At 44.3% G+C, this 15751-nt stretch overlaps 1 protein-coding gene across 5 annotated transcripts in view; it reads right to left on the minus strand.

Moving 5' to 3' along the window:
• Nucleotides 1-1045: 1045 nt before the first annotated feature.
• The window catches only part of ARHGEF33 (Rho guanine nucleotide exchange factor 33), a 74000-nt gene continuing 59294 nt past the window's right edge, over nt 1046-15751 (minus strand). Inside the window, exons 16-19 of one of the 5 annotated variants that reach the window (XM_043604119.1) lie at nt 13804-14620; nt 8594-8733; nt 3475-3549; nt 1594-1705 (exon numbers count right to left, since the gene is read on the minus strand). In XM_043604119.1, coding sequence (XP_043460054.1) covers nt 3498-3549; nt 8594-8733; nt 13804-14620 — 1009 coding nt within the window. In that variant the 3' untranslated portion in view covers nt 1594-1705; nt 3475-3497. Of the gene's footprint in view, nt 1706-1741; nt 3550-8593; nt 8734-13803; nt 14621-15751 lie in introns of those variants that run through there. The other 4 variants (XM_043604118.1, XM_043604116.1, XM_043604121.1 and 1 more) reach the window with 4 other exon arrangements.

Consider the following 15751-nt stretch of genomic DNA (forward strand, 5'->3'; position numbering starts at 1 on the left):
GTCAGTTCTGCATTGTGCTTTCAGACACTGCCCCCGAACCTTCTTTGGCCTACTAAACAGAGATAAATCTAACTTCAAAGGAGTTCATTAATTTCAGGAAAATGAAAAGCTTGGCTTAACCTTAAATACTGGAAACTCCCAAAACTTGACAGCAATCCTGTAGACATTCCAGACCCCCTACTGTTCAAAGGCTAATGGATGAGTTCCTAATTAATCATCAGACTTGTAGAAAACGTGTAACAAGTAAAACTTTACGATTTTATCAAGCAGTGCATTCCTAGAGGAAGAGCCTCTAAAGAAGTCATTTTGAGTACCAAGATTTTGAATGAGTGGTAACCAAATGCCTCTAATTCATTATAGATAACTGCCTGGGAAGAGAGACAAATTGTTTAAAACTAATTTTTTTCTATTATTCTTGTGTTAGGGGCATGTCAAGGCTGTGGACCATCCTGGACATGGGGAAGCAGAGCACATTTTATTATCCTGTAGCCATGAAAGCCTCACTGCAATGATTCCTCTGTCTGAGCTGTTAAGAACTCTGTTTTTTGTGTTTTTTTTTTTTTTAAACAGCTTACTTCTGGAAAACAGAACAAGGTCTTACCAGCCCTAAATTTTCATCCTGTTCCAGTGTTTTGTAGCAACTGCTGTGCATGTGCTATTAAAGCACTGATGTTGTTGCCACCTTCTTTCCAGACTGAAGAAAGTCTTTTAAAAGAGGACGTAGCTAAATAAGTGGTTTTTTCCCCCCAACCCATCTGCTTATGAGTGTATGTGACACTCAGGATCACTAATGTGTCTCTGAATCCTGAGAACTCAATAACACATAGACTCTAGACTATTCTCATCTGCAGCACAACTCACACAAGTGAAAATGTTTCTTTGGCCTCCCAGGCTCAAGAGAAATCACTGTTCCCTGTACTGATTCTCATAGCCACAGAGAGAGAAATACTACTCTTCTGGTTCTCTTCCCGTTTAGAGACCAGTGTGTCTATAACCCTTGAACCTTCTATGTCATGGTTTAAGCACAAATTCTCCACAACTCAGATTGGCAACACGTAAAATACAACTCTTTACTGATCCCTTGCCTTAAGGGATGTTGGGTATTGCTTTGGGGAAGACATATAGCAAGACAGAACTGGCCCCTAACATCGTGTATATTAGCCTAAGAACATTGGGATGAATTAATAAGGTAAATGCCTAGGAAGCATAAAATTCACATCCATGTTACACGCTCAATTTTATACTGGGGGGAATGACTTCAAGTTGGAAGTTTTTGTTCTTACAAACATTTATTTTCCTCCAAATTTATTGTGTTTCTATAATGCTGTGAAAAGTCTTCGTTTCCCTGTTCCCAAGTGCTGAAGTTCAAAAAGCCAGCTCTCAACCACAGACTAATCTTCATCTCTTCAATGTCTTGTATGTTGATTTAGCTTCATATGTAAGTATTTATATTAGTTTTCCTCAGGGACTTATACATCTCTATATATATATATATGTATATATATATTCCTACACAGATATATACAAGCTTTTTACCCTCATCTTACCACTTGACAATACAACTTTAAGTATGTTTTACACAGCTGTTCCTTGGTCAAGGTCATTTGCAAGAGCAAGTCGGTTTCTGAAGAAATCTTGTTTGGTGGGTGAAGGATCCATTGAGGGATTCTCATTAGTTTTTTCCCTGTATTCTGATCCACTGGACCTAAAATCTCAGCACACAGATAAAGTACAGGTTGATTTGGTTTTAATTGTTTTCAGATATTTTATCTATCCAAATTGTTTTGCATTTGTAAAACAGTTGCCTCTTAGATCTGGAATAATTTTTACTTCCCCTGAATTTCATGACTCAGGACATGTGTAGCTAAAATTTGCAAAGAACATAAAGAGAATTTCTTTCTAATGCTTTATGGAGACAATTGTGACAACTGTGTATGTTAGTGTAAGATATTATGTGATAACACTGTAAAAGGGAAATAAAGGCTCAGAAAATTTAGTAAATCCTATTTTTGTTTCAACCGAGTAACTACTCCACAAATTACCAAGGCCCTTAAATTAAAATGGATGGAATTCATTGGTCTCAACTGAGGTTATCTAACAAGGGCCATCATTGAATTTGGGCATTACATTACAAACTCTTGCTGTTGCTTGTTTTCATTTTTAAATGAAAAATTTATTGAAGCCAACCACACACATATGCTACATTTGGTAGAATTCAGAAATTAGTACAGTAGTCAGATTGAGGAGATTCTATAATCTCAACCACCACAAAGGAGACCAAGCCCAATCAATAGTCAACAACTCAAATCAGTCCAATGGAGTCCCCAGTCGAGGGTGCATTCTTCCTTTATCTTGGTTAAGCCAGTTGGGTAATCCATCCCAGCTCTGCACCTTCTCCAGTTTGTTCATGTCAGAAGTCCCTGGAGGGAGGAGGCTTTCTGGAAATAACCTTTGAAAGGCTAGGCTGGGCCCTTTGGCTAGCTTAAACTCAGAGCTAGAATGGGTAAAACTAGCCCACTGACTGAGAACCAGTATCAAAAGACCTCATGCAGGATGTATGGAAGCGATGTTAGACATGAAATTCTTTGTCCAAAGCTCCTATACAACTGAACAAGTTCTCCATATGCTGAGGCAGAATCAGGCATGCTTCCACTATCCACAAAAGAAAGGTAAGTTCTTTCACTATCATTGGTATGCTACAAGTCCTCACTGTTGTTGTTAGATAAGTTAACTAAGACTCTTATCAGTTACTGAATTAATTGGGCAGAATTCAAACATCCCTTTACATTATTCAAAGAAAGCAGCTGGATCCACACAAAGACTAAAATCCTGATGTCTAGAAATCTGATGACTGACTGGAGTTTTTTTACTCTTCACCCTGATACTTGGCCTCACAGATGAAGCCAGAGCTGCCCACCATGTTTTCTACTTCCAGTCAGGAAGAAGCACCATCCCACTACATCCCAGGGCATGAAGGAAAAACTATTCTTTCTCACCACACCAGTGCATCTGGATACTCATCAGGTAAGATTATATCTGGCTGGGGTGAAAGTCCTTTTCCTTTTCAGAAGCCCCCTTGAAACAGCCTTCACGTGCCCCCCCCCCCAAACTCTACACCTTCTCTCAACTCAGAACTCCCACCTACTTCCAGTTCAAATCATCCCTGATTAGTACAGTTGTACCCAAAATGTTAGGAAGATATATTTTTGACCATTTTATTCCTTCCCCATATCTTCTTTTATACAGAAGGCTAGGAATGCTTATAGTTATGGGGGGTGGGAAGTAGGAAGCAAGATTTGAATCTGGCTGGTGTTTCTTCTGAATGTTCCCCCACATGGCAGTTTCTGATCAGAAAGCCATTAGTCAGAACTTAAAATCTTTACCTCTCGTTTCCCCTCTTAGCTGCATCTGATCTCTCCAAAACCCAATATGTCACACTTTGATGGTTCCAACATGCAACTGTTTAGTGTTTACCTGGAAATGGGAAAGCTTTGATGTCACCACCAGCCCCAAGGACCACAGAAATCTTCACCAGTTGCGTTCCCATTTCTGAAACAAATGCCAAAATCGCCCTGTCTAGTTTTCAAAGTCCACAAACTCAGCTTAGTATTTTCTTTTTTTAACCGCTCTTCTCACAAACCGCCTTCTCTGTGTCTCCAGGTGTGTGCATTTCTCGATAGTAACTATTAATTAACTAATGGCTAACTTGCTAATCCTTCTCAAAATCCAGCATTCTACGGTAGCCAGAACTATAAGCTTATTTTTACCCTTGTAAAGGTAATTTTAACTGATCTCTTTACATGCTTACATGGTATGTGGTCACTTGGACTCTTCCAAATGTGTGGCTATGAGGCTCTGATGTAATGTGTACCTAAATTACTGGGAAATACCTACAGAATCTAGGAGAAATGGCCAGCGTATTTGCTTTTATTCCCTTTATCTATAAAACAGGAATGGCTTTTGAGCTCCTGGGGCCATTCTGGTTGAATGCAGGGCAGATCTGAGCAGACACTGGAGGGACAGGCAGGCAAACACTTGCTGGACCAGGGTACAATGGCTGCCAGTACATTGGGACACATAGCCATCCAAGTGTTTGATGGAAAGAGAACAACCTGTTGCTAAGTTCCCTTCCACTCAGTCCACACAAAGAAAATAACAAGCTGGGTACATTATACAAGTACAGATTTGCTACAAATAAGCCTTAAAAGTTTGTCTGGAGCTTGGAAAGGGAGGAGGGGTAGAATCCAGTGCCTTGGAACCCTCTGACCTAAGAAGGGCTGGTTTTCTGATTGGAAAGATTGTTCACTGTGAAAGCTTTAGGAGCACATGGAAAAGTAAGGGAGCAGGGGAACACCATCCTGTCAGCCAAATGAGTCAGCCCTAGTAATCAACAGGGTAACACAATGAACACTCATTTAATATATGTCTTTTGAGTGCTTAATATCCTCTAGGTACTGAACCTTCAGCTAGGTTACCCTTACATCTGAACTGTAAGCTTCTAATGGGCGAGAACTATTTCTTTTACTTCTTTAGTGCTGGACAGAACCTAGTATACTGACTTAGTGATTGATTTCAAATGACCTATTAAGAAAAATCTGTAATGAGGTTTAAGTAATCTAAAATGTTATGCCTTTAATCACCTCCTTCAATTTTAAAGTTATGTAGGGAAATGAGATGGGAAATGAGAGAGAAACCCACAGTGGGTAAGAATAGGAGAAGGACTTGAGATAGGCTTTGAGGAGGCAAAGAAGAAGGTGAGGGTAAAATTATCAATTAAATCTTTAGGAGTCCTGCTTTCAATGACATGATCTTTTCCACTGCCCAGGATGGGCATATACTAAAACAACTGATAAGTCACCAAAAGAAGATAATTCACTGACGTTCAATTAAATGGGGGTACTGTAGAATTAAATGTGTGTGTGTGTGTGTGCGTGTGCATGATTAATGGATTTTGATGTGATTGGTGCAGGGAGGAGACACTGAGGTATGTAAGTTATAAAGTGTTAAAGAGGAAGGGAATGGGTAAGGAAGGAGAATTAGTCATTTGGAAGCCATATTCTTTTTCTTCTACTCTCCCAAATTTGCAGATAAAAAGAGCATCTACATTCTACCCCTAAACTGCCTTATATAATCCTCTTCCTCCATGCCACACCCCTAACCAAGAATACTTACTAAAGTAAGTGCAGGATTTATATATAAAGTAGCATTTGCCTCACACTTCAGAGTAGTCTAGATATAAGTCTTTGACAGCCTCCATGTACAGCCTTTTAGAATGGAGTTTGCCTTACTCCCTGATCAAAGGCAGGGAAATAAGGAATCAGTGCAGCATTAGCCTATCACAATAGGTCTGTTTCTGGCTTCTAAGGATCTGCATTAAAAAATTTTAAAGTCACTTAACATTTTCAAGCTTTAGATACGTATAGTCTTTATGCTGATCAATTCTGGGCAGCTTTCAGGGACATGTGACCTGGTATCTACCCAGGACAAATGTGCCTGAGATAGAAATAATCAGAGCATCATTCTTTTCCCCAAATATCTTGGGTGTTTTTCAGGATTTTTTTTTTAATGATGTCAACTTGACTCTCCCTTTTGAATCCTTGTGGGTATGAGCATTCATTCGGCCCTCCCAGCCTCAGAGGGAAGAGAACCCTTTCTCAGGTTTTCTGTTGCATCTGGCTCCATGCCTAGCTTCATCCCGAAGCAGCATTCTGGGTGTGTGGGGCCACCAGCCAAACAAGCCCCTATGGATACAAAAAGTGTGTCAGTGTAGACAGGAATGAGCCTCCAGAGGGCTGTGGGAGAGGCAGGCAGCGAGCCCCAAGTGTGACACAGGTAGCTTTTCTGGCACTAGTCCATTTTGGACCTCTGAGGCCAGGTTCTGGCATGGTTTTGGTACCCAGGATTAACCACTTCTTAAAGTCACAGGGCTTGCTGCCAGCCTGACCTCCCAACACATGGGAGGAGAATAAGCTAAATGTCTCGTTCCGGTTCCTCCCTGTACCTGTCCACATGCCTGACTTCAGAGTGCAAGCTCCTGTACAGCAGCTGGGACTGTGTCGTTCGCGATTCCTATAAAAGCGTCTCATACAGTACGTGCATGTAAGAAAGAATGCTTAACTACTGAGAAGAATGGTGTGTTCTCATCTGAATTAAGAGTCACTGACCTTTCTGTGCTACACTGGGACCTTCCTGCCCTTCCTCTCCACCTTAGCATAATAGAGCAAACTTCCCCACGGTTCTTCCTTGAGAACACTCAGGAGAAGGTACTCAAGCTGCTTCTCTATCCTGTGCAGAGTCCCAGAGCGCACGCTGTGGCACCGTGCACGCAGGCGATAAGCAAGTATCACCTGGTGGTGCTCACAGTCCAACCCCAGATGTTCAAAGCCAGGAAAGCCTGCCGGAGGGAAGAGCCATCTGTGTGGTACCCCCCTTTACTTCCATTCAGGTAACGCTTCAGATTTTAAATACAAAGGCAGCAGCACGATTGGTGGCAGTATTGTGATTGATGCAGGAGAGACTGATCTATGAGAAAGGATGAGAAGGCTAAGGGGATCCATTTAACCCTCTAAGAAGAAGGATCCCCCAAAGGTACAAGAAGACAGAAAGCAATCAACCAACATGAATTTGGAGAGTCCACAGCTAGTCCTCAGCATTGTGCCAAGGGAGGTGGGGGGCTACAGAAAGATAAAATCAGGTCTTCCACATGGTGAGTCTTTAAAATTATAGGTCCCAACGCCATATTAATTTCTTGTTCCAGGTGTTAAAAAGATGTGATTACTCAGATTGATCTAAAACAAAGCCAACAAAGCAAATCTCAGCACTAGGAAGAACTCAGGTGCTTATCTTGGGCAATCTCCCACTTAGTGTAGGAATCCCTTCCGTTAGCACCCCTGAGGAGGGCCACCGTCTTCTACTCAGGAGAACCCACACCCTCATGAGGGAGCCAGCTCCGGATTCAGGCACCTCTTACCCATTTCTCCTAGTTCTGCCCCCTGGATACACAGAGGACAAGTCTACTCCCTCTGTCTCAAGTACTGGCAGAGCATTTTCTAACATCTCTCTGAAAAAAGGAAATTTGCGAATCCATGGCTCATTGCTTTCCAACAGACAGTACCCACTCATTATAAATGTCAGTGGGCAAAAAGTGGCTGTTTGTTTTGGGAATACTGTAGTTTTAAAAAAGAGATAGGCTCAAGCAGTGCCTATCTTAGGAGTCCTTCGAAGGATTTAGGGGCCTAAATCCCAAGGTCAGGCTGGAGAGTTGTCTCCTTCCAGGTCTCTCTACCCCAGCCAAACATGATAGAAACAGGCACTGGGCCAAGAAAAATCTGTCTATGAACCTAAAGAGAGGGATACAAGTCTTAACTCCTCACCCCTTGCATAAAGGGATCTAGCAACAGGCATGCACCGGACTACCTCAGCAGAAATTAGCTGTGTCTAGTTGCAATACTGTTGCTCTCTTCCTCTTTCTCATTCTTCCAGTAATAACAGGCAGGGATCCTCAGTCAGAGATCCACTAATCTCAGTACCACCCTCCCCATAGGAGAAAAATTAGACAAACCATGAAAAAAAGTTCTTACTCCAGGCCTGTCCTCAACTCTTCCATCAAAACCGTTATCTAAATCAGCCAGTAAATTCTACCCTCAAGGATAAAGTGATTTCCCTGTACTTCCTCACTTATCAGCAACTCTCCAAAGGCAGCAATATCCCATCCACTAAATGTTTAAAACTGACTGCAAGAACCACCTCTACCAAGAGAAACTAAGTAAGGGTGAAATCTCTCTAAAGGAGGGGGGGTGGCCTGAGGCCCAGTGGAGATAGAGACAGTAGTCTCTCAGGCAGACAATGGCTGGACTGGACAATCCCTCTAAGGTCAAACTCTAAATGCTCAGATCTCTCTTCCTTACATTTCATGCTGGGGTTTGGCCACCTTCTCCCAGTCTGTAAGACAGTGCTGGTAAGTGCTGGCCAAAATGCCTGGTGGGTGATTTCATACAACAAGGACTTAGAATCTTAGAAGGACCACAGAAGGGAAATATCTTGTTTTTGCCTCCTATGGAGTATGAAAGCTCCATTAAAGTGATTTTTTAACTAGGGCCCAAACCAAATTCATTCTATCATTTCTGCTAGGGAAAACACTAGCAGAAGTCCCAATAAACATGTACTAGCATCCAGGATAACTATAGACTCCTACAGGCAGAAGTGCTGAGATCCCTTGGAAAACTTTCCACAGGTGGGGAGATTCGCATGGAACCTCCCATTACACCCAACCCCACGCCTCCCAGTCTAAAAGGGATTTGATTGTCACCAGCTCATTACCCAGCTCATTACCCTGTGTTCCCAGACACATGACTTGGGAACAAGGAAGTAGAGCTAAAAGATAGAAGAGGCAGAGGACAGGGCTGAGTTTGCTTTTACTCTAGGAGATTACAATGAGAAACATCCTGACCTGGCAGGAATCATGGCTACTGGCTGCAGGCACTGAGCTTGAAGCAGTTGAACCAGGCTACTTGAAACTTATTACTATTAAAACCTCAAGATATAGCCCAAAGGGAAAGGAGTTATGATGCTGTCTTGTCTAAGGGCTACTCACTTCTTTTTAAAGAGCTTGCGGAAGGAGCTGCGAAAGCCCCCTTTCTGGTCTTGCCTGGGGTTTTGATCGCTGAAAGAGGTCTGTTCACTCTCTCTTTCTTCCTTTGGACAGAATCTGGTGGTATCTTCTAAATGCATCTCCTGAAAACACAAAAGAGGGGTGTTTATTTACTCTTTTCCAAAGCTAATATCATCCTGACTGGGACAATTTTTTTACCTTCTGTCACTCTCCTCTCCCACCCCAACGCACTAATGGTGAGCACCCTATTCCAACTAAAGCAAACCTAGGCTAATTAAGAAATCAGAAGTTGAGGGGTGCCTGGGTGCCTCAGTTGGTTAAGCGTCTGACTCTTGATTTCCGCTCAGGTCATGATCTCAGTCGTGAGATTGAGCCCCATCAGGCTCTTCACTAAGCATGGAGCCTGCTAGGGATTCTCTCTCTCCCTCTCCCCCTTCCCGTTTCCTGCTTGCACATGCATGCCTACTCTCCCTCGCTCTAAGTAAATAAATAAACATTAAAAAAATAAATAAATCAGAAGCTAAACAGAGGACAATTTTCTGCTGAGTGCAGAAATAATTTGTATGTATCAAGGCAAACAGTCTTTGAGTAGGATTATCCTATAACAATAAAGATGAGGACATAAAGGAAGTTAGCAAGTATCTAGACTATGGAGAATAACTTCTTATTCTGGCACCAATACTGTTTTGCTGGAAAACAAGTAGTGGTCCCCCCACATCTCTGCATGTTTCTCTTTCCACAAAATAAGGCAGCTTCTTGATTGTAATGTTAGTTTTAAACTCATGTTCCTGACTCTCCTAGACATAAATGAGGGAAGGAGGCTTTGAGAGGTCAGATCTGTTTAGAAGTAAATGGCAACTATGTATATCTGGGCATGTACGTGCAAGTGTCTGTGTGCATGCCACACATTTCCAACCTGCAAATACACCTTTAATACGGTTTTTATAATTCTTAGTCCGTGGTATTTGGCGTGCGAAGTAAAAATAAATCAAAAAGAAGGCTCTATCTCCTGTGAACTTTCTAGTTTCTTTTTAAACGTGAGATGTGCTAGGGGTGCCTCCGTGGCTCAGTCTGTTAAGTGTCTGACTTCGGCTCAGGTCATGATCTCGTGGTTCATGAGTTCAGGCCCTGTGCTGCGCTCTGTGCTGACAGCTCAGAGCCTGGAGCCTGTTTCAGATTCTGTGTCTTCCTCACCCGCTGCCCCTCCCCTGCTTGTGCTCTGTCTTTCTCTCTCTCTCTCTCAAAAATAAATATTTATAAATAAATAAATAAATAAATAAATAAATAAATAAATAAATATGTGAGATGTGCTAAATAAAAAATGCACTTATATTTATGTTCCATATGAACAAAATATTTACTATGAGGGTGACTGAAACTTAAAAGTAACCAAAAATAGCTGCTTAATTTTGAACGTGAGAACCCAAGAAGTCAAAGCAAACACTACCCGAAACTTTCATAAACTGGATGGGTGACTGCTTGCTGACAGTGAAGTGAAGTGTGGGGATTTTTTTCTTTTTTTTCAGGAAACATGGGTTTGACTTTGAGAACTTAACGTGGGGTTGTAGTAGCAGATCTAGAGATTCTCCGGACTCTACTAAGAGTCATAACTAAACTATGGAGAGCAATATCTTGATGGCTTACTGTGGCATTTTTCAAAGTGTGGTCCTGGAGCAAGAGAATCAACTGGAGCTTCTATTTAGAATGTAGGTCCCTGGGGGACCTGGGGGGCTCAGTTGGTTGAGCAGTCAAGCATCAGACTCTTGATTTCTGCTCAGGTCATGATCTCATGGTTCATGAGATCGAGCACCACAGAGGGCTGCACACTGACTACAGACCCTGCTTGGAAATCTCTCTCTCTCCCTCTCTCTCTGCTCCCTCCCACCTCTCTCTCTGTCTCTCTGTCTCTCTCTCTGTGTCTCAAAATAAATCAATAAACTTAAAAAATAAAACAAAGAATGTAGATCCCTGAGCCCCACCCAGACTTTCTGAATCAGAAACTCTGGAGTTAGGTCTAGGTAATCCTTATGCACACTTAGATTTTAAAAATCAGTGGTTTGAGTTATCCTCCTGCCCACCTGTACTTAATGTTTGTATGTCACCCCGGGGAAGCTTGCTAAAATGCAGAATCTGATTCAGTATGTCTGGGGCAGGGTTCAAATTACAATTAAGCTCCCAGGTAATGAACTACTAGCCCAAGGATCACACTTTGAAAACTGGGCTTTTAAGCACTATTTAGGAACTACATATATTAAGTCTAAGGAAAATCTCTCTGTGCAATCATGATCTTGATTATATCTTGCATTTATATAGCATCCCAGACTTTACCAAAGCATTCTCACATACTTTATCTTTCTTGGCCTGACCCTACAACAACCCTGTGAGTTAAGTAAGGTATATATTGGCTTATTTTTACAGATGAGAAAACTGGAGGCACAGAGGTGCCAAGTGAATTGTCCAAAAACACAGAGCTATTTGTCAGCAGAGCCAGGACTAGAACCCAGATCTCCTGACACCTAGTCAGGTGCTCTTTGCACTAAATCATGTTGCTTTCTCTCCTGACTCTGAGACACAGGGTTTGGCTGGTTCCGCAGGGCAGGGGTGGAAGATACACAGAGTATATTTAAGGAGATGGAACAGTAAGAGCTTTATACATCTCAGCAGGAAAGAGCTGACACCGTTAAAGACACGGCTTTTGAATGGGTCATCTTTTGCAACTAAAACCCCATCTCACTTTCACCTCAAAAACACTCACATTCACATGCACACACATACACATATATACACAAACATAGATGTGCCCTATACACACATGCATGTACATCCTCACCCATACACACGTGCACACACATAGACCCACAGACACACACAGCCTCGGCCCACCTGGACTTTGCATTCTGCCTCTCTCTAGGATTCCTAACAATCCACACCTTCTGGATTTTTAGAAAGAAAAATTTTGTCCAAAAATGGAAATAATAAGGTGAACTTTGTGTGAAAACCTCACATGCTTGGCAAATTTAGTGATAAACGTAAGAGAAAAGGCCTGTTTTAATTGATCTCTGTTTGATATCTCCTAGTGTCACTTTCTGAACTGACTTGACTCATGTCTGATACTGTTAAGGAATGAAACTTGCTGTCTAGTATGTGTGATTAATAGTCCCTGATATATTGTTTAGTATTATCTGGTATGCCTGATAAACAGCCACAAATATTTTACTTACTGTTTGCTTCTCAGGTATATTGTTATCTCTGATTAATGGGGTTTTTTTTTCCTGTCAATTGTTGAACTCCCATTTTTCCACATATTAAATAGGGGGGTAAAAGATACTTCTATGAACATATGAAAAGCATTCTTTGCAGCTTAGACTATACTACTTAGAAGGTTCTGTATGTAAATCTTTGCCCATCCCAAGTCACTTTGAATTGGCATTATTATTTCCTATCTCCTTCCCTTGTTAATGAACTTTTAAAGTTCAACACATATCCAAGATTGAGTTGTCTAAGAAATTTTGCCTAATAGAATTTTGTAACGCTCAGAGTTGAAAATCAGAGCCCCCACAAAACAAACAAACAAACAAAAAAAAAAAAAAAAAAAAAAAAACAAACTCTGGGAACCCTGGGGGAATCCCAGCAATTTTAGCTGAGCATAGGAAGGTCCCTCTGCAGAAACTAGTCGGACTTGGATTCCTGGAGTCCAGATCAGCTACAAGTTCCAAGGTTCTTCACAACCCAGTCCCTTCCTGTTCCTGTGGCCTGTCACATTTGTTCATATTTCCCTATCTCACTCATCATCTAGGCAGCTTTAAAAACTGAATTCAGACATTCAGTTTATCCAGGAGGCCCTCTCTGACCATCATCACCCCAGGAAGGTTTAAATACCCCTCCCCTGTGTTCCCACAGTTTATTATAATTCTGTGTTTCTGTGTTTCCTCCCTGCAATAAGCCAGTGGTCCTGGAGGTCAGAGACTAGGCACCATTCATTTCTGAACCCTCAGCACTTAGGACAGAGCCCAGCGGGAGGCAGGTGCTCCGTGTCTGCTGAAAAATGAATGAATGAAAGGAGTCAGTGATCCTCACTCTGTCCCCACTCACTTGGAAATAGGAATAGGTGTATAGGGCCCTTATTCCTGGAACACCCGCAGCCTCAGCCTAGGCAAAGGATCTCCAGCGCTTGATACAAATGATACTTAATGCAGGTAAAGTTAGTTCTGGACTATATCATTTTCAAGATGTACCAATACAGAGCTGCCCTGTAAACCCTAACCACCATTTCTAAAGTGATGTTGAAGAGGAAGGATGGTGGCAGAGGTCAAAGCTATCCAGCTACTCTCTGCTTAATCAGAAATTGCGTTATTCTAATCACATGCTGAGAAATTAAGTGTTTGTTCAGGAACTACTAGACCTTTCATGGGTAAGTATTTAAACACCTCTTTAAATGTCCCAAGGCTTGCAGACAGCAAGGTTAGACATCAAAATACTGAACAATGATATGGACGCTAAAGAAGGTACTTGTGAGTCAATGTCTCCTTGACTATTTTGTTGTCCGCATCCCAGTGGAGTCTGCAAAGCAGTGTAACACCCTTTCCCAGGCACAAGGTAAGGAAGCAGAAATGAACTTCGCTTTGCCGCTGACTTTGCAGGGAGTCCACTGTGAGATGGAGCCACCTGCCTCTTCCCTAGCTACGAGCAAGTAGCTACTAGCTAGTGCGTGTCGAGGAGTGGAGCAGGCTGGCACACCGTGTTGGGTTTTAAACGCCTCAACAAGAAGGTGCGCCTAGCGGGCAGAGGAAGAAACGAGCCTGGGACTTGCGTGCAGGTCTTTAAAAGTGAAGTGCAACTGTGAAGTGCCACAGCTTAAGCAGCGAGGCACAGGACACCTCTAACTCTTGGAGGGGGCGGGAGGGGGGCGGTGTAAGCAGGTCTAACAGTCCGTCTTTCCTGCTGGCTCTTTGCCGTCATACATACACATGCAGAACACGCCCTCGTGCCCTGGCACTGCAGAACGGGCGCTACCGCTCGCCTCCGGGGGCATCTGAGGGGGCAAACCTCCGATCTGGGCTCTCCCTCGACGGCCTCCGCTCCCCCTCTGGCCAGCCCGCTTTCCCCTCCACGCTAGGGGAGCCCAGGCTGCTCCCTGGAGATCTAGGCCCGGGGCTGCCGGCGCTGTGGGTCTGGGTTCGGTTTTACTTTACCCTCCTTACTTCCAAATAGGTCTGCTTTTCGCTTTGGGACCTCTGTTGGGGGAAGAAGGTCCTGGGCGCACCGCGGGCTGCGGCCGCCGCTGCGGCGGCGGCGGCCTGGCCGTGCGGCTGCGCGGCGCGCTCGGCCTTGAGCGGCGCGCGGCCGCCGCTGCTGCTGCGCGTGCTGTAGAGGCGCGGGGCCACGCCCTCGGCGGGCGGCGCGCGCGGGAACTCCTTGAGCGAGCGGCTCAGCGGCTTGGCCTTGCCGTGCGCCTGCGCCGCCGCCTCCAGCTTGTAGGCGCCGCTGCTGCCTGCCGGCGACGTGGCGCTCTTGGGCAGCGGCTGCAGCGGGTGCTCGGGCCGCTCGGCCTCCATGGCGAAGCTGACGGGCCGGAGGAAGCAGATGTCCAGGCTGGACTCGGAAGAGGCGGGCGAGCAGTTCTCGAAGAGGGCCGGGGCCTGGAACGGCTCCTCGTCGTAGGGCGCGGGCAGCGCGAAGATCTCGCCGCCGTACTCGAACTCCTCGTAGCCCGCGGGCACGAAGCCGCGGGCGTCGGGCAGTAGCTCGGCCGGGGCGCGCAGGGAGCGCTCCACGTTGCCCAGCGGCTCGGCGGGCGAGGGCTCGAAGTCCATCTCGGGGATGGCCTGCAGGGGCCCGGCCAGCGCCTTCACGTCCTGCTCGGCTGCACAGAACTGCGCTGGCGCCAGGAGGCTCTCGGGCCTCTCGTGCTTTCTGCCCTCCATCTCCCACTCGCTGGGCTTCCCGGGCTGCATGCTCTCCATCAAGCTTTGCTGTTGTTGGCTTTTCTTCACTGGGGGCATCAAATGTCTGTAAAAAAAGGAAACAGTACAAAAAGAGGTGTGCTTACGGTTGGTTAGTTCAGGCCGCTTCCCAAGCAGCGCGAAGCCGGGAGCAACACGGGAGCCAGATAGCACCTAGGCGCAAAACTGCCAGGTCCTCTCTCTGCCCTCCCAGGCGTCTACGTGTGTCACCGACCAAGCTCCGTAGGCGTCTCCAGCCAGGGAGTCCCCACGAGCCCTGGTCCCCCACATGGGAGGGTGAAAATGCTGTCTATAAAGCGGATGCCTGAAGTATCCGTCTGAGCAAGAAGGCTCTGCGCAGAGATGGCTGGTGAGCCAGGATGGTCATCACTCCACATATGGAAGCTCTTACCCGCCCACCACGTGTCCAGAGCGCCAAGGTGCCTCCTTTCTCTCCTCTCCCTTTTTTGCCCTAGCAATATGATACAAAATAATGGAAAGAACTTTTATTCGACTCCTGGACCTACACGCTTAAGAACAATTATATTCCTTGATGAAATCAGTGTGGTACAAACTTGAAAACTGTTGAATCTGGATGATGGTATGTGGGGTTCCCTGTACACTTTTGTGTATATTGGAAGTTTTCATAAGAAAAAAAACTAAAAAATTCCTTGTGGCTATAGAGCATGCTTTTAAAAGTTGTCTCAAACTTTCACCCACAAAAACATGACCGAAATGAAAAGGCTGTCACTCTGAATATGCCCAATTTCATGGAAGGATATTTTGTTTAATCATGAATAACGAATAATTTACGTAGGATATTAGGGTAGCATACACATCAGATTGGATGTGATTTGCCAGTTCTGGAAGGTAACAGCCAGGCAGATGTGAGTGGAGGACTACACACTGACCCAGCCTGATTGTTCTACTCGTTTATTAATCCTACCACAAAAATGCATTAAAAATACAAATGTAAATGCTGAGTATCTTTCTCTGGTGATACTCTGGTGAGTATCTTTCTCAGGTGAAAATGAGTTCTCCCACTTTCAAAGGTGAAAAGAAATGATAAATGAAATGCTGACCTAACCTGAATTGTCTTTTAACTTGGAAAATTGTTGAGTTTTTTACTGGCCGTTTTCCCAACACAGAGTGCAATGGCAGCCATCTTTTCGGGCTAGATATAATCTCTAGGGATTTC

This window comes from Prionailurus bengalensis, chromosome A3 (genome assembly GCF_016509475.1).
Source record: "Prionailurus bengalensis isolate Pbe53 chromosome A3, Fcat_Pben_1.1_paternal_pri, whole genome shotgun sequence".
Lineage (NCBI taxonomy): Eukaryota > Metazoa > Chordata > Mammalia > Carnivora > Felidae > Prionailurus > Prionailurus bengalensis.